The sequence below is a fragment of the Monodon monoceros genome, unplaced genomic scaffold (genome assembly GCF_005190385.1).
Source record: "Monodon monoceros isolate NGI ecotype Baffin Bay Population unplaced genomic scaffold, NGI_Narwhal_1 Super_Scaffold_16, whole genome shotgun sequence".
Lineage (NCBI taxonomy): Eukaryota > Metazoa > Chordata > Mammalia > Artiodactyla > Monodontidae > Monodon > Monodon monoceros.
This window is the reverse complement of record NW_021703772.1, coordinates 111,463,021-111,482,526: the sequence shown is the minus strand read 5'-3', so window position 1 is coordinate 111,482,526 and position 19,506 is coordinate 111,463,021. Positions and strand designations below refer to the sequence as shown.

Here is a 19,506-nt window from a genome sequence, read left to right as displayed (position 1 = left end):
GTGTGTGTGTGTGTGTGTGTGTGTGTGTGTGTGTGTGTGTGTGTGTGCGCGCGCACACACTCATGGAGGTGATTTTATTCCCCAGTGAGCTGAGACTGACACTTTGCCAGAATTATTTAAAAGAAACCTTGAAACACAAAGCTTTTAGTAACATCCAAATATTTCTGTAATTAAATTTTTTTACTAGTTTAATAAAATATTGAGTTATTACTAAGTATGATAAAATGTACCCATTTTAAATGTCTATTTAAATGAATTTGACAGGTACCCCAATCATAATATAAATCACTTCCATCACCCTGGAAAGTGCTTTTGTGCCCCTTTGTGTTTGAAGTTAGGACACTTTCTTGCCTCCCCCAGATGATGTTAATTTTGCCAGTTTTGATTGTCACATAAATGGAATCATACAGTATATACTCATTTGTGTCAGCTTTATGTTGCCTTGATAATGATTTTCAGATTCACCTGTGTTGGATGTAGTGTTATGTTGTTTTTTTGCCTTTTTTTTTTTTTAACTAAGGAACTATTTATTTCTTTTCGTATTATTATTTTTTTAAATTGGGATATAGTTGTTTTACAATGTTGTGTTAGTTTCTACTGTACAGCAAAGTGGAGTTCCCTGTGATATACAGCAGGTTCTCATTAGTTATCTATTTTATGCATATTAGTGTATGTACGTCAACCCCAATCTCCCAATTCATCCCACCACCACCACCCGCCCCCCCGCCTTCCCCCCTTGGTGTCCATACATTTGTTCTCTACATCTGTGTCTCTATTTCTGCCTTGCAAACCAGTTCATCTGTACTATTTTTCTAGATTCCACATATATGTGTTAATATACGATATGTGTTTTTCTCTTTCTGACTTACTTCACTCTGTATGACAGTCTCTAGGTCCATCCATGTCTCTACAAATGACCCAATTTCGTTCCTTTTTATGGCTGAGTAACATTCCGTTGTGTATATGTACCACATCTTCTTTATCCATTTGTCTGTCGATGGACACTTAGGTTGCTTCCATGACCTGGCTATTGTAAATAGTTCTGCAATGAACATTGGGGTGCATGTGTCTTTCTGAATTATGGTTTCCTCAAGGTATATGCCCAGTAGTGGGATTGCTGGGTCATATGGTAGTTCTATTTTTCGTTTTTTAAGGAACCTCCATACTGTTCTCCATAATGGCTGTATCAATTTACATTCCCACTAACAGTGCAAGAGGGTACCCTTTTCTCCACACCCTCTCCACCATTTATTGGTTGTGGATTTTCTGATGAGGCCCATTCTGACTGGTGTGAGGTGATACCTCATTGCAGTTTTGATTTGCATTTCTCTAATAATTAGTGATGTGGAGCAGCTTTTCATGTGCTTCTTGGCCATCTGTATGTCTTCTTTGGAGAAATGTCTATTTAGGTCTTCTGCCCATTTTTGGATTGGGTTGTTTGTTTTTTTGTTATTGAGCTGCATGAGCTGTTTGTATATTTTGGAGATTAATCCTTTGTCAGTTGATTTGTTTGCAAATATTTTCTCCCATTCCGAGGGTTGTCTTTCATCTCGTTTATAGTTTCCTTTGCTGTGCAAAAACTTTTAAGTTTCATTAGGTCCCATTTGTTTACTTTTTTTTTTTTTTTTTTGTGGTACGCGGGCCTCTCACCGCTGTGGCCTCTCCCATTGTGGAGCACAGCCTCCAGACACACAGGCCCAGCGGCCATGGCTCACGGGGCCAGCCGCTCTGTGGCCTGTGGGATCCTCCTGGACCGGGGCACGAACCCGCGCCCCCTGCAGCGGCAGGCAGACTGTCAACCACTGCGCCACCAGGGAAGCCCCCATTTGTTTACTTTTGTTTTAATTCCATTACTCTAGGAGGTGGGTCAAAAATAATCTTGCTGTGTTTATGTCAAAGAGTGTTCTTCCTATGTTTTCCTCTAAGAGTTTTATAGTGTCTGGTCTCACATTTAGGTCTTTAATCCATTTTGAGTTTATTTTTGTGTATGGTGGTAGGGAGTGTTCTAATTTCATTCTTTTACATGTAGCTGTCCAGTTTTCCCAGCACCACTTATTGAAGAGACTGTCTTTTCTCCATTTTATATTCTTGCCTCCTTTGTCGTAGCTTAGTTGACCATAGGTGCGTGGGTTTATCTCGGGGCTTTCTCTCCTGTTCCATTGATCTATATTTCTGTTTTTGTGCCAGTACCATATGGTCTTGATTACTGTAGCTTTATAATACAGTCTTAAAGTCAGGGAGTCTGATTCCTCCAGCTCCATATTTTTTTTTTCTCAAGATTGCTTTGGCTACTCAGGGTCTTTTGTGTCTCAATACAAATTTTAAGATACTTTGTTCTAGTTCTGTAAAAAACGCCACTGGTAATTTGATAGGGATTGCATTGAATCTGTAGATCACTTTGGGTAGTATAGTCATGTTCACAATATTGATTCTTCCAATCCAAGAACATGGTGTATCTCACCATCTGTTTGTGTCATCTTTGATTTCTTTCATCAGTGTCTCACAGTTTTCTGAGTACAGGTCTTTTACCTCCTTAGGTAAGTTTATTCCTAGGTATTTTATTGTTTTTGTTGCTCTGGTGAATGGGATTGTTTCCTTAATTTGTCTTTCTGATCTTTCGTTGTTAAGTGTATAGGAATGCAAGAGAATGCAAAACTTCCAAAACTGTGTTGAATAATAATGGTGAGAGTGGATATCCTTGTCTTATTCCTGATCTTAGAGGAAATGGTTTCAGTTTTTCACCGTTGAAAATGATGTTTGCTGTGGGTTTGTCATATATGGACTTACACGTATTATGTTGAAGTAGGTTCCCTCTATGCCCAGTTTCTGGAGGGTTTTTATCATAAATGGGTGTTGAATTTTGTCAAAAGCTTTTTCTGCATCTTTTGAGATGATCGTATGGTTTTTATTCTTCAGTTTGTTAATATGGTTTATCACATTGATTGATTTGTGTATATTGAAGAATGCTTGCATCCCTTGGATAAATCCCACTTGATGATGGTGTATGATCTTTTTGCGGTGTGCGGGCCTCTCACTGTTGTGGTCTCTCCCGTTGCGGAGCACAGGCTCCGGACGCACAGGCTCAGCGGCCATGGCACACGGGCCTAGCCACTCCGTGGCATGTGGGATCTTCCCGGACCGGGGCACAAACTCGTGTCCCCTGCATTGGCAGGTGGACTCTCAACCACTGCGCCACCAGGGAAGCCCTGTATTATCCTTTTAATGTCTTGTTGGATTCTGTTTGCTAGTATTTTGTTGCAGATTTTCACATTCATATTCACCAGTGATAGTGGTCTGTAATTTTCTTTTTTTGTCGTATCTTTGTCTGGTTTTGGTATCAGGGTGATGGTGGCCTTGTAGAATGTGTTTGGGAGTGTTCCTTCCTCTGCAATTTTTTGGAAGAGTTTGATGAGAAGGATGGGTGTTAGCTCTTCTCTAAATGTTTGATAGAATTCACCTGTGAAGCCATCTGGTCCTGGACTTACGTTTGTTGGAAGATTTTTAATCACAGTTTCAATTTCATTACTTGTGGTTGGTCTGTTCATATTTTCTATTTCTTCCTGGTTCAGTCTTGGAATGTTATACTTTTCTAAGAATTTGTCCGTTTCTTCGAGGTTGTTCATTTTATTGGCATATAGTTGTTTGTCGTAGTCTCTTATGATGCTTTGTATTGCTGTGGTGGCTGTTGTAACTTCTCCTTTTTCATTTCTAATTTTATTGATTTGAGTCCTCTCTCTCTTTTTCTTGGTGAGTCTGGCTAAAGGTTTATCAATTTTTTTTATCTTCTCAAAGAACCACCTTTTAGTTTTATTGATCTTTGCTGTTGTTTTCTTTATTTCTATTTATTTCTGCTCTGATCTTCATGATTTCTTTTCTTCTGCTAACTTTGGGTTTTGTTCTTCTTTCTCTAGTTCCTTTAGGTGTAAGGTTAGATTGTTTATTTGAGATTTTTCTTGTTTCTTGAGGTAGGATTGTATTGCTATAAACTTCCCTCTTAGAAATGCTTTTGCTGCATTCCATAGCCTTTGGACCGTAGTGTTTTCATTGTCATTTGTCTCTAGGTATTTTTTTATTTCCTCTTTGACTTCTTCAGTTATCTCTTGGTTATTTAGTAGCATATTGTTTAGCCTCCATGTGTTTGTGTTTTTTACGTTTTTTCCCCTGTAATTTATTTCTAATCTCATAGTGTTGTGGTTGGAAAAGATGCTTAATATGATTTAAATTTTCTTAAATTTACTGAGGCTTGATTTGTGACCCAAGATGTGATCTGTCCTGGAGAATGTTCCATGTGCACTTGAGAAGAAAGTGTAATCTGCTGTTTTCGGATGGAATGTCCCATAAATATCAATTAAATCTATCTGGTCTATTGTGTCATTTAAAGCTTGTGTTTCCTTATTAATTTTCTGTCCGGATGATCTTCCCATTGGTGTAAGTGAGGTGTTAGAGTCCCCCACTATTATTGTGTTACTGTCGATTTCCTCTTACAGCTGTTAGTATTTGCCTTATGTGTTGAGGTGCTTCTATGTTGGGTGCATATATATTTATAATTGTTACATTTTCTTCTTAGATTGATCCCTTGATCATTATGTAGTATCCTTCCTTGTCTCTTGTAACATTCTTTAAAGTCTATTTTATCTGATATGAGTATTGCTACTCCAGCTTTCTTTTGGTTTCCATTTGCATGGAATATCTTTTTCCATCCCCTCACTTTCAGTCTGTATGTGTCCCTAGGTCTGAAGTGGGTGTCTTGTAGACAGCATATATATGGGTCTTGTTTTCATATCCATTCAGCCGGTCTGTGTCTTTTGGTTGGAGCACTTAATCCATTCACATTTAAGGCAGTTATCGATATGTATGTTTGTATTACCATTTTCTTAATTGTTTTGGGTTTGTTTTTGTAGGTCCTTTTCTTCTCTTGTGTTTCCCACTTAGAGAAGTTCTTTAGAATTTGTTTTAGAGCTCGTTTGGTGGTGCTGAATTCTCTTAGCTTTTGCTTGTCTGTAAAGCTTTTGATTTCTCTGTTGAATCTGAGTGAGATCCTTGTTGGGTAGAGTAGTCTTGGTTGTAGGTTCTTCCCTTTCATCACTTTAAATATACCTTCCACTCCCTCTGGCTTGCAGAGTTTCTGCTTAGAAACCAGCTGTTAACCTTATGGGAGTTCTCTTGTGTATTATTTGTTGTTTTTCCGTTGTTGCTTTTAATAATTTTTCTTTGTCTTTTTAAAAAAATTAATTTATTTTTGGCTGCGTTGGGTCTTCATTGCTGTGCGCAGGCTTTCTCTAGTTGCGGCAAGGGGGGTTACTCTTTATTGTGGTGCGCAGGCTTCTCATTGCGGTGGCTTCTCTTGTTGTGGATCACGGGCTCTAGGTGTTCAGGCTTCAAGAGTTGTGGCTTGTGGGCTCGATAGTTGTGGCTTGCCAGCTCCAGAGCACAGGCTCAGTAGTTGTGGCGCATGGGCTTAGTTGCTCCGTGGCATGTGGGATCTTCCCAGCCCAGGGATCAAACCCGTGTCCCTTGAACCTGCAGGCAGATTCTTAACCACTGCACCACCAGGGAAGTCCCCTCTTTGTCTTTAATTTTTGTGAATTTGATTCTTATGTGTCTTGGCATGTTTCTCCTTGGGTTTTTCCTGCCTGGGACTCTCTGCGCTCCCTGGACGTGGGTGGCTATTTCCTTTTCCATGTTTGGGAAGTTTTCGACTGTAATCTCTTAAGATATTTTCTCCAGCCCTTTCTCTTTCTCTTTCTCTTTCTCTTCTCCTTCCGGGAGCCCTGTAATGCGAATGTTGGTGCGTTTAATGTTGTCCCAGAGATCTCTTAGGTTGTCTTCATTCCTTTTCATTCTTTTTTCTTTATTCTGTTCCATGACGGTGATTTCCACCATTCTGTCTTCCAGGTCACTTATCCAGTCTTCTGCCTCAGTTATTCTGCTATTGAGTGCTTTTAGTGTATTTTTCATGTCAGTTATTGTATTGTTCATCTCTGTTTGTTCTTTAATTCTTCTCGGTCTTTGTTAAACATTTCTTGCATCTTCTCGCTAGTTGCCTCCATTCTTTTTCCGAGGTCCAGGATCATCTTCACTCTCATTATTCTGAATTTTTTTTCTGGAAGATTGCCTAGCTCCACTTCATTTAGTTGGTTTTCTGGGGTTTTATCTTGTTACTTCATCTGGGACATAGTCCTCTGCCTTTTCATTTCATCTGTCTTTCTGTGATTGTGGTTTTTGTTCTGCAGGCTGCAGGATTGTAGTTCTCCTTGCTTCTGCTGCCTGCTGTTTGGTCGATGAGGCTACCTAAGAGGCTTCTGTAGTGTCACTTTGTTTTTGCTGTTGAGGAGTGCCCCATTGTGTGATTATGGCACTGTTGGTGTATCCCTTCTCCTGTTGATAGACATTCGATGATTTTTGAGTCTCTACAGCTGCTCTTATCATGCTGCGTAAAAGTCCTTTAGTGAACACGTGTTTTTCCTTTTGGGTAAATAGCTTGAATTAGAATTTGCAGGGTTCTAGGGTGGGTGTGTGTTTACAGTTTCCCAAGGTGGTTGTGCCATTTACATCTGAACCAGCGTGCATGAGAGTTCTAGCCGTTTCTTGACGTCATCAACATGAGGCGTGTCAGTCTTTTTAAAAGCTTTAGCTATTCTGCGGGTAGGGTGGGGTGTTAATTTGTATGTGCTTATTGGCCATTCATAGCTTCTTTTGTTGCTTTCATTGTCATAATAGTTTTCAATTTAAAAACTTACACTGATAAAATTGGATGAAGTGAGTGTATTAAAAATGTTTTTGAAAATATACCTACTTGATTAAATTGAAAAAAATTAGAGTAAATCATAAATGTAATGATTTTAGTTGCAAGTATCATTCTTTGTGTACCTTGTTATTTTCCAGATACTATGCTGTGTACTTCCCTTTCATTTTTTTTTAACCTTGTGAGCCATGTTGATGTTGACAAAAAATTAATCAGTCGATCTAAGAAAGAGATAGAAAATTTTATTCAAGCCAAATTGAGGATTATAACCCAGGAACAGAATCTCAGAAAACTCTGAGAATTACTGCGTTCGTTACAAGTCAAGGCTCAGTTATGTAAGTTTTTTGAGACAGAGGGCTGTACGTTAAATGATGTATTGTTGACAGTTTACACAATCCAGATCTAAGCATCATCATGGCCTCTTACAAGAGGAAGAAGGAGGGTTTTCTTTGAGGGTGTTGTCTTGTTGATGCTAGGAGAATGTTGCTGTTTATGGTTGAGCAGGTATTTTTGCTGATAGGGAAGGCTGATCGATGCATAATGCAGGTAAACAATGTACAGTAGGGGGCAGAGAGGAGGGCAAAGGACAGAGAAAGTTTTTCTATGTGTAAATTTTTCTTTTCTTGCCAGGAAATGTGAATTGTTTTTCACATTGAGTGGAAAAAATTGTCTTAAAATTCCATTTTATAAGCGTGGACATAGATACCACAGAAGTTTAGTGATTTGCTAAGGTGTCATGACTAGTGAATGACAGGTTGCTGACTCCAAACCTCTTCCTTTTCTTCCTGTGCTCCGTGTGGCTCAGTGTAATAGTTCACCTGATGGGAGCAATGACAGCGAACAGGCAGAGGCAGTTCACATGTGGGCCAGACCCAAGCAGTATTTTTATTTTTTATATTTATTTTTATTACTTTAAAACATTTTTTGGCTGCACCGTGCAGCATGCGGGACCTTAGTTCCCCAACCAGGGATCCATCCCACGCCCCCCTGCAGTAGAAGCACGGAGTCTTAGCCACTGGACTGCCAGGGAAGTCCCCCCAAGCAGTATTTTTAGAACCTGTTAATTTAGTTAGCATATGTTTATTCTTTGCGTCCTGCTGGAGAGTGGTACCTTGAGAGGGGGAGGTGGGCTATAGAGTATGCAGATTGTGATCCCTATGACAATAATTAAGATGTCTGAAAAAATAGCCAAAAGGCCATTTGTTTTAAAACAAAAATGTTTTGAAGCTACAGAAAGGCATAAACAGAAAAACCCTCATCATTTAGGAATAACCATTGTTAATGTTTTTCATGTATGGTCTTCCAGGCTTTCAAAAATGCAAATGTTTACTAACAATACTAATTATGATGCCAGAACTGGTCTCAGTGGTTTGTATCTTTTCCACTCATAAGGTTGCCATGTCTTCTGTGTTGAATATTCTGCGATGCCCATTTGTTCTGTTGCTTTGGGGAAGTCTGTCATATGGAAAGGGAATCACTTTTTTTTTTTTTTAAACAATTTCCTATTGTTGACCATTTAGGTTTTAGATAGTTTTACTATTATAAGTAATTTTTAATTACATTCTTGAAGATTATAAGTCATTGGGTATAAGAATGGTTATTAGGAAGAAGTTCTAGAAATGAAGTTGGGTCAAAAGCACGCACATTTTCAAGCTGTCTGGTCTGTGTCCTTCTTATTCTGAAGAGTAGGTGGCACAGTTCCAGTCCAGCCCCTTAGACATGGTCCTTGTCCCCACACCCCTCAGAATGGGGAAGACTTTGTGTTTAGACTTGTTCTGGCTTTTGCCATTAGAAAATAAAGCCCAGTAGGAAAGAACTTGTGTGCTTTTTCACAGTAAATTTGATTACTAGAACAATGCTTAGTGTATAATAGGTCCTCAGGAATATTGGTTGCATTTGACTGGCAAAAGATACCTCCTTTAAAAGTTTTTTAAAATAATAACATTATTGAGATCTAATTCATCTACTGTAAAATTCAGTCTCTTAAAGTGTATGATTTAGTGATTTTTTTTTTTGTATATTCACAGAGTTGTGCAACCACCATCACCACTATCTAATTTCAGAACACTTTCACTCCAAAAAGAAACCCTGTGCCCCTTAACAGTCACTCCGCATCCCCCACTCCTCCCAGCCATTGACAACCACTAATCTACTTTCTGTTTCTAAAGATGTCCCTGTTCTGGACATTTCATATAAGTGGATTTGTACAGTATGTGGCCTTTTGTGTCTGGCGCTTTCCACTTAACATAGTGTTTTCAAAGTTCAGCCAAGTTGTATCATTCATGTCGTACTTAATTTTTTAAAATCGCTAAACAATATTCTGTTGTATGGATACAGCACATTTTGTTTAATTCATCAGCTGATGGACATTTAGGTTGTTCTCTCTTTTAAGTTACTATGAATAATGCTGTTATAAACATCTGTGCATAGGTTTTTGTGTGGACATACGTTTTTATTTCTTATGGGCGTATGCCTTGGAGTGGAGTTGCTGAGTTTTACGGTAACTCTATGTTTAATGTTTCAAGGTATAGCCAGACTGTTTTCTTAAGTGGCTGTACCATTTTACATTCCCAGTAGCAATGTATGACAGTTCTAGTTTCTCTGTATCTTTGCAAATGCTTGCTACTGTTCATCTTTTTTATTATACTGTCCTAGGAGATGTGAATTTCCCTGATGACTAATGAAGTTGAGCATCTTTTCATGTGTTCATTAGCCATTTGTATATCTTCTTTGAAGATGTGTCTGTTCAGATTTTTTGTTTATTTTAAAATTGGGTCATTTATCTTTTAATTGTTGAGTTGTCAGAATTCTTTCTGTATTTGTATGTCTTATATCAGATACAAGATTTGGTAATGTATCCTCCCATTCTGTAGGTTATTGCTTCATGTTTACAAAGCAGGTAGACTCTGCCTAGGTGATCACATTGGGTGTTGTGAGAGCCAGAAGCAGGGGTAAAGGTTTTAGGAACTTCACAGAAGGACACTGGAGACCATTAGCACTGGCAGCCTGGACACGGGGTTTGTGGGACAAATCGTCTGTTTAGAAACTGAGCAACTGAGTGGCGTGATTTCCAGTGGGTGGGTGTGGGCCACTGTCACCAGGTGTGTGAGTCAGCACACAGCTAGGCTGTGGGATCAGGGCTCAGCCCATGGTGCCTTCATACCTGCTACTGAGATAACTGGTAACCAGTTTCTGTTTCATGAATTACAGGATATTGAAGCCAAAAAAGAAGCACAGAAGGAAAAAGAAATTGATGAACAGGAAGTGAATGCCTCGACATTTCATAGAAGTAGGACTCCACTGGATAAAGATCTTATTAATACGGGAATCTATGAATCTTCTGGAAAACAGTGCTTGCCTCTGGTTCAGCTCATACAACAGCTTCTTAGGTAAATAGCATTAGACATATTTTAATTAGGAGGATTATTGGTTTTCATATTAAGATAGTGAGATTGAGCACTAGGGTCTCAAAAATGTGTTTAGTTGTTGATGAAGTACTTTGAAAATTACCTAGGATAGACGACTTTAGAGCAGATTCTTAAATGTAGGTGAGAGGAGAGGTTAGAATGTATGAAGTAGAACTGGAGATTCTAAAAGTTTTCACACAAGAGAAAATTGGAGTGTGTGATAAACCTAGGATGAGGTTCTTAGCCTCGTTAGTAAGCAGGTAGATACAAATGAAAATCATCATGGTAAGATTGTTTTTTTTAAACTGGTTGTGTCCTTGCCTCATTCTATATATCATAGATTTATATCTATTAGTTTCTAAGACAACTTTCAAAAGCTGAAGTAAGTAAAAGAATGGTGAGCGTTATTGTCAAAGGACTGATCAGAAGGAGGTAAGAATCAGAGTCAGAATATATGCAGAGACTCACCTTGATAAGGGCTGAAGTAGTCAGTCACTGCTAAAGAATGTCAGCCTGCGTTGCGGTGTCCTTCAGAAAGAGCAAAAAAGCCGGGTGGTTTCTGAAAGGCATTTGTTAGACAAGGAAAAATTATTGCTCCTTTATGTAACACAGCTCCACTCTGTGTAAACCTGGCTTCTGGTTTATTGTTTATACAGAGAGGAAAGAGGGCCTGGTGGGTTGGCTTAGGTACCTAAGTCCAGGGCATTGGTGGGCGGTGTACTGGCATGGGGTGGCCTGCCCTTCACACCTGGAAACACCAGAATTTGCTGGGCTTTTAAAAGAGGGAGTTTTAGAGCTAGTTCCTGACATATATTTTAGTAAATGCTAATAAAAACCCCCTTGTTTCCTATTTTTTATAATGTGGTGATGATTTTTAAAATCAGTATTCATGCATTCTGATCTTCACTCTAACAGTCTGAAATAAAGTGAATTAAGTCAGTGCAGCTGTGGCAGTGACAAGAGCTTGGGAATTGTTCCTAGAAAATTGCAGTTGCGCCTGCTTGTCTAAAGCTGGCCACTGACACCTGCCCAGCATGGTAACTGTGGCAGTAGCAGCAAGAGCAGTGTTTATCTTGCAGAGTTAATCGAGGGTCAAGTGAGAAAATACACATTGAGTGTTTTGGAGTGAAAAGGTAAAGGTCTCTGGAGAAGTTTTAAAGCAAAAGCAGTCTCTCAAGATGTGATTTTCCGTGTTCTTGACCGCCCCTTCCTTTGCCGAGGAGGCTGTGTCTGGGCCCGCTGGTGTCACTGGCAGAGAGCTAGTGCTGGGTTCTCTGACCTCGGTCCTGTCTTAGGTTACTGTTCCCATGAGGGGCCAGCTCTCCTGCTTGTTCAGACTACTTGTTCCCTTGGTGCGTAGAGACCTGTCCATCTTAGCCTACCTACCCCTGTGCTGTTCAGTCTGGCAATCATTTGCCACGTTTGCCTGTGGGTGTCCAGTGTAGCTGAGACACTGAGTTTTTATTTTTTATTAAAATTAAAATTAAAAAACTTAGACATGATTCAGCTATTAGAAAACTTGTAATTATGTTTGGAATAACTTGGCCATATGAATTTACCTTTTCAGCTCTGCATTTTTATGAGACTTAAGTGCAGATCAAGTATTTGCAGTGAAAATTTAGTTATCTGAATTGAGATGTGCTGTATGTACAAAATACACAGTGGCTTTTGAAGACTTTGTGTCTTCAGAAAACTAATATAAATATCTCAATGCTTTTTCTTATTGGTTTTATGTTGAAATGATAATATTTTAAATATATGGGGATAAGTACATTATTAATACTGATTTTACATGTTCTTTTTATCTTTATTTATGTGACTGGTAGACATTTTAAAGTACACATGTGACTCCTTGGCAGTACTTTTCCGTTGGACAGTACTCTCTAGCCCATCCTCGCACATTGTCTTCTGAACTTTCCTCTTTACTTTTGGTTCCTTTGGCATGCAGGGAGGAGTTGGCTCCACAGCAGATTTATAATGAAAATGTACCTGTTTGGAAAATACAAAACAAAAACTGAAACATGGAGTAAATAGTACCTTAAAAATTTTTGGAAAATAGAAAAAGAAAAATGCATGTACAACCCTCTCACTAACAGAATGCCTATGCTCCAGGGTCCTTTCATAAGCATAGATGATGTGCCCCTCCCCTTGCAGAGATAAACTTTAACATTTATTTCTTACCTTAAGTGTCTGTGACTAAAGGAGACTCAGTGTATGGAGTCTAAATACCTCTTGGCTGATGCAGTTGTTGAAAAATAGTCTAAAGAGTTACATTTTGGAGATTTTGAAGACATTTCCTATATTTTATTCTTTGGAAGACAGGTTGGAGAAACTGCAGCTTCCCAAAAGTAAGCCATGAAACAGATTTCAGAGTAACTCTTATGCTGGCAAAGAACCACAGAAAACCATTTATATTTGGCAATAGAGAGCTGTGAAGATGTTTAAATTAATGAACTCTATCAGAATTACACACTTTGATTATGATTCTGAATTTTATATTAGGGAAATAAGTTAACATTTGTATTGTATTTTATTACTGTCTTTTGCTCCATCATGTATGGCATAAAACCCAGATTCCAGACCTTTTCTTCTATTGTGATATGGTTATCAGGTCAGGTTATCAGGTCGTGGAGCAGAAAGGTGAGGTGGACTGCAGGTGAGGCCCTGAGCATCCACCTGCGTTTTGTGTGGCTGGGAGTGCTGAGCACAAGCCAGGGGTCCCTACTGCTCTTTCTTCTCAACTCTGTGGACGTGAGTTGATGTGTGTCTTCTGCTCCTGTCCTCACTCCAGTGCTGTAGTGGATGAACCCTGGGGGCTGGTGCGATTGACAGAGGTTCTCTTCAAACCTGCTGTTACGTTCTCTTCAAACCTGCTGTTACGTTAGAAATCAAAGAAGTGGAGCAGAATCCTCTTCCGTGGCCTGGTGTTGTGCAGAGGCTCCGGACTTGCCTCCCCAGTGACAGTGCCCAGCTGTCAGCCGCTGGCTCTCACCATTCTGGCTGGGTTGGGGCTGCTGTGGTGGAGCTACACTGACAGAAGTTCCAGGCTCTGCTTCGGCTCTTTTTTTTTTTTTTTTTGCGGTACGCGGACCTCTCACTGCTGTGGCCTCTCCCGTTGCGGAGCACAGGCTCTGGACGCGCAGGCTCAGCGGCCATGGCTCACGGGCCCAGCCGCTCCGCGGCATGTGGGATCCTCCCGGACCGGGTCACGAACCCGTATCCTCTGCACCGGCAGGCGGACTCTCAACCACTGCGCCACCCGGGAAGCCCATCTACTTCGGCTCTTTAACTTCACTAACTTCCTTCCTTCTGTCTTAAGTATCACGGACCAGACCTTGTTCACCTGGCGCCGAGACTGTCCTTGGGTGGCAGGGTCTTATCTGGTGTTCCCTGTGCCCTCTAAGATCTGCTTTCTCACTGACTTTAGTTACCTTTCTCGGACACAAACAGGATGTCACTTTCCTTTCAAAACTGGTGGCTCAGCATTGCAGAATCTAGTGCCAGCAGCCTGGCACTCCATCACCTACAGTGTCCACTGTGTCCACTCCCCTTCCTTGTTTTGACCTCTGTGCCCAGGTTCCTTTGCATTCTGCTCATGGAAACAGAACACTTACTACTCTTCTAATTGTACTTTCTTTTCTCCCCATTTACTTACTGATGGTTCATGGCTCAAGTTGGATCCTGCAGTTGGAATTGGATCCTCTGCTCCTTTCCTTGCTGCCGTGTTCTTTGAGCATCTCTTACTCTGACCTGTTTTATTTGTGCCCACTTTGGTCTTCCTTCCTGTAGTTTCTGAGCCCTGGGTATCCCCCCACATGGCCCACCCGGGTGTTTACTTGATTAAGTCTGAAGGCACACTTGTGAGGCAGATGCAGAAATGCTAGTGGGTCTTGTCTTTAAGGATAGTGTCACATTTATATTTGAAATGCAGATTTGGACAAAAAATAATAACAGTTACTTTTCCTTCCAAAGGTTTGTACAGGGGTTTTCTATCATTTTGGACTGTTCCATGCAACTCTTAGGAGCACATCTATAAAGCAAAGGGTATCATTCTACCTCTTGTGTCTTCCGTGTGCCTCTGCTCAGTTTTGAATGAGGTGTGCTTATTGCAGATACAGCTGACACACATTTGGGGAAGGAAGCCAGCTGCAGGTCACTTGGGTGTATGATCTTTATTTCTGATTTTAGTTTATGTTGTGATTTTTTTTTTTACAACCCCTCTCCCCCTTTAAAAACAAGCATAACTTGTTTAATTTTGCAATCCTCTTTCTCCTGCATAGAAACATTGCTTCTCAGACAGTAGCCAGATTGAAAGATGTTGCCCGTCGGATATCATCATGTCTAGACTTTGAGCAACATAGTCATGAGAGATCTGCTTCATTGGATTTGTTGCTGCGTTTTCAGCGCTTACTTATCAGTAAACTTTATCCAGGAGAAAATGTTGGTCAGACTTCAGATATTTCTAGTAAGTTACTTAAAATGTTAAAGTGTCTTGTGTGTATTTTGGCTTTTTTATTTAGGCTTCTTGACATGCCTATTCTGCATGGCCCAGATGTGTAGTTCTTATACTGTTAGATGCACCAATTTGGGGGGATTTCATTTTGCATCCACTTTTTTTGGACAGATATTTCTATATTAGACTCATCAATATTTTTTATTTCATTGTGTTAACATTTAAATTCCTTAGACATGAGAAATAGCATCCTTTATGTTCAGGTCAGTCTTACAGAAGATTTATCAGACTTATTCAACGGGTTAGTTGTGGACTGTTAGAGATTGACATAATGCGGGGACGAAATAGTGACCTAATGTTTGTATGTCACCCTGGTAAGCTAGATGGGTGTAGTAGGAGGAATGCATTATTGTTGAAGGAAGACTGAATCTCAGTTATAGCTCTGGTTTATTAGCTGTTGGACACGGGACTAGGTCTCCTGGGGGCTGTAGATTGCTCACCTACAGAGTTAGGTTAAGAAGACTTGAGGGTGCCTATGAGAATGAAAATAGGATGATACATAAGTGCTCAGTTCTGTGTACAACGTAGAGTAGAGCACTTTCCACAAACTCCAAAAGGAGTGCCTGGCTCTTTATAAGGTAGTTTTCTCTGTCAGTGATGGAAAGGTTTGCTACTTTTGTTAATTTTTTTTTTTTTTTTGCGGTATGCGGGCCTCTCACTGTTGTGGCCTCTCCCGTTGTGGAGCACAGGCTCCGGACGTGCAGGCTCAGTGGCCATGGCTCACGGGCCCAGCCGCTTCGTGGCATGTGGGATCTTCCCGGACCGGGGCACGAACCCGTGTCCCCTGCATCGGCAGGCGGACTCTCAACTACTCCGCCACCAGGGAAGCCCTGTTAATATTTTTATAGCCAGTATAGTCTAAAACAATTTTGTTACTTCCTGAAAATCGTTAGGCACTTGTAGAGGATGGAAAATTTCAGGTTGAAATCGGTGAACCACTTCAGTCTGAAAGAGGTGACCATCTCAATGTCATAAAGTTACAAGAACTAAAAAGCTTTTAAGAGCCATGTAGGAGGAAAAGTTGACGTTTTTTTTTAAATAATATTTATTTATTTGGCTGTGCTGGGTCTTAGTTGCAGCACGCAGGATCTTCGCTGACACGTGTGGGATCTATTTCCCTGACCAGGGATCGAACCAGGGCCCCCTGCATTGGGATTGTGGAGTCTTAACCACAGGACCGCCAGGGAAGCTCCGAAAAGTTGAAGATTTTTATAAGATTGAAAAATGCCTAACTTTGTTCACTGGGAGTAATTTTCAGGCATTAAGTCTTGGACTTAGAAAACATGTATATTGGATATAAGGTTTTAGAACTCTAAGTTATGACTTTAGTATTTTTACTTGAAGTTTTTAGATACTATATAGTGCAGTGTATAAAAATCAGTATATCCAAATTCAGTTTCTCAAATTATGTGATATAAAAGGAGCCAAGGACTAAATAAGTAAGATTAACCGCTCCTGTTTGAGAAAATTATTATAGGTAAAAAATGTATAGATGAGAGTAGAATAGTGGAACGATGAAGTTTATTTACAAAGTAAATTTTAATAGTGCAAATGAAATTGTCTAAATCTTCCCTTCAGGTCCTGAACTAATGGGGGTTGGTTCCTTGCTGAAGAAGTACACAGCCCTTTTGTGCACACACATTGGAGATATACTGCCCGTGGCAGCCAGCATTGCTTCCACTAGCTGGAGGCACTTTGCAGAGGTGGCCTGCATTGTGGAAGGGGACTTCACTGGTACTTACCTTGTTTCCTAAATGTGGGCATGTATTTATTTTCTGAGATTGATGAGATTTAAAATTTATCATTTTGTGGTAAACCTGCATGCCTTTACCCCATACATCTTCTAGTCCTGTAGCCCTTTCTCCTTTCGTTTTTTTAGTTACTGACAGTTCTGTGGTTGAGCAACCTGGTATGGGAGTCACGTCACTGTATCATATACAGTGATACATATAATTGGTGATTTAGAGTCATACGACCATTATTAACACTTCAATAATGAGGTTAATGGTAATTGTCTAATTTTATTTCAGCAGCATAAGAATTAGTTGCCCCTTTTAGGACCTTAATAAATTCCTATATTTTTAAATATTTTTTCAAGTTAATTCTGTGACAGAGTATTGAGTGCCTTTTTTCTGATAATAAGCTTAGTGGCAAACACTTAGTTTTCTCAATAAAAGACCCTAGTTAATACTTTTGTGTTGAAACACAGTATTTTTGAAAAGTATTCTTATAACTCAGAGGCTTCTGTTTGATACCTATATTTGTTTCTTTCAGAATGAAAGATAAAATAATCCTGTAGAAATATGCTAAAGGACGAGCATTCCTTATTTTGTGATTTATCAGAATTTAAACATAACACAAGCTTACAGAATGGTTTTATAGGATGAACACTTTTGTTTAAATCTTACGCCTTTTTATTTTTCTTTTTAAATGTAGGTATTCTCCTTCCAGAACTAGTAGTTTCTGTAGTGCTTCTGCTCAGTAAAAATGCTGGTCTCATGCAGGAGGCTGGAGCTGTCCCTCTGCTGGGTGGCCTGTTAGAACATCTGGATCGGTTCAACCACCTGGCACCAGGAAAGGAAAGGGACGACCATGAAGAGTTAGCCTGGCCCGGCATCATGGGTATGGCATCTTAACTTAAAGACTTTCACTGAGGAAAGTTTTGTCCTAGTCTATTCTGTTCTTGCATTTTCATTTGAAAGACTATTTAACAAAGGAAGACCAGTTATTGCCATTTTCACTGATGGTAGTGTAAATGGAAAACAAAGATAATCCAAATCAGAACAGATTTGGGTTATATTTAAGGAAAATTTTTCTGTTAGATATGGTTGTTACATCCCAAATTGGATTATTTTAGAACATTCTGGAAAACCCTTTCTTGGAAATTGTCTCCAGAAGGTACTGTTGAGGTGGTTAGATATGGTCCCACTTTGGAGGCAGACGTTAATATGGGAGGACTTTCTTAAACTCATTGGTGTTATGTGACATGAGTTACGGAGTTCCCATAGTCAGCTGAGCACTTCCCATCCGTACTGTATCTAGTGCTTACCAAATTGGAATGAAACTTGTCTTCTCAAAGTTTTGAATTTTGATGCTTTTGAATCTAAGTATTATGACTTCCTGAACTCACAGAATTAATTGAAGTTGTGGTTCAACTTTCATTTTATAGGAAAGCTCAAGCAAGGTAGGCCTTTTCTTATGCCATTGTAGATTGTCATTTCTATAACATAGGAGCTTAAAACGAAAAGTAACAGTTGTCCTGAGGAAAATAACCGCCCTTAGGATATTGAGCATAATTTTTTATTTTTTAGTATAGCTAATATTTTCAACACGATTCATCTACTGTTGTGAACTTAAATGGTCATTTGTGACTTTTGTCTGTTTACTGTATATGGTTGAAGGCATATAACTTGATCAGCAGTTCAAACATACTCATTGTAAAACCTTTTTTTATTGTGAAGTATAACATGTACACAAAAGTACCGAAAGCAGCTTTGGGACTGATCACAGGGGAAACTGTTCATTAAGCAGGACCCTCCCAAACACTATCTCTGTCTCCCTGAAAGATTTCCCTCTCTGGGCTTGTGTGCTTGCCGCTCCCCTGCTTCTCTTGATCATTTTATCAGATAGACATGTGCCCCATAACAACTTAGTTGTTTAAACATCCTCATGTCTTTTGCTTGGTGGTTTGTAAGGCGTGTTTTAGTACAGAATGCCAGGTTTCCACAGTGATTGTGCCTCATCTCTACGAAGTGTGGCAGTTCTCCCTGTCCCTCCTCTGTGCCAAGAGATCGCATGCCATTTTTTTCCATATGCATTTTGTCCGTAGGATTGTTGTGCCAGCACGCTTGGGTGAAAGGACCGTTGTGGTTTCTCCTCTAGAGTGCCACTTTTGTCTGAATCAGGTGACTCTCTGCCCGTGTCTGCTTCTGAGCACAGAGCTTTGCCCCGGAAATATTGCACTTGCTGGCACCTCTAGTGCACTGTGGAATAGAAATGGTGATAATGGGCATCCTTGTCTTGTTCCTAAGAGCAGAGGGAAAACTTCCCAGAGTTCACACATGAAGTATGATGTTTGCTGTAGGACTTTCTTTGTAGATACCTTAAAATATTAAGTATGTTTCCTTCTGTTTCTGCTTTGTGATGAGTCTTTAATGGTGAATGGATTTTTAAAATTATTTATTTATATTTTATTTATTTATTTTTGGCTGTGTTGGGTCTTTGTTGCTGTGCGTGGGCTTTCTCTAGTTGCGGCGAGGAGGGACTACTCTTCGTTGTGGTGCGCGGGCTTCTCATTGCGGTGGCTTCTCTTGTTGTGGAGAATGGGCTCTAGGCGTGTGGGCTTCGGTAGTTGCAGCACGTGGGCTCAGTAGTTGTGGCTCGTGGGCTTTAGAGCACAGACTCAGTAGCTGTGGCGCATGGGCTTAGTTGCTCCCTGGCATGTGGGATCTTCCTGCACCAGGGATTGAATCCGTGTCCCCTGCATTGGCAGGTGGATTCTTAACCACTGTGCCACCAGGGAAGTCCCGTGAATGGATATTAAGTTTCATCAAATACTTTTTCTGCAACTCTTGATGATTATACAGTTTTTTTCCATCCATGTTGTCGCAAATGGCAAAATTTCATTCTTTTTTATGGCTGAGTAGTATTCCATCACATATATTTGGTATATATATATGTATATATGGTGTATATATGTGTGTGTGTGTGTATACACACACATATACAAACCACACCTTTTTTATCCATTCATCTGTTGATGGATACTTGACTGTTTTCACCTTTTGGCTGTTGTGACTAATGCTGCTGTGAATATGACTGTGTAGATGTCTGAGTCCCTG

The 19,506-nt window shown here is 39.9% G+C and overlaps 1 protein-coding gene across 5 annotated transcripts in view; it reads left to right on the top strand.

Moving 5' to 3' along the window:
- Positions 1 to 19,506, top strand: part of HERC2 (HECT and RLD domain containing E3 ubiquitin protein ligase 2) — a 230,121-nt gene that overhangs the window by 68,221 nt on the left and 142,394 nt on the right. For all 5 annotated transcript variants that reach the window (XM_029224735.1, XM_029224734.1, XM_029224737.1 and 2 more), the window contains 4 exons: positions 9,956 to 10,134; positions 14,433 to 14,617; positions 16,244 to 16,399; positions 17,102 to 17,287. In XM_029224735.1, the coding sequence (XP_029080568.1) occupies positions 9,956 to 10,134; positions 14,433 to 14,617; positions 16,244 to 16,399; positions 17,102 to 17,287 (706 nt within the window). The remainder of the gene's footprint in view (positions 1 to 9,955; positions 10,135 to 14,432; positions 14,618 to 16,243; positions 16,400 to 17,101; positions 17,288 to 19,506) is intronic.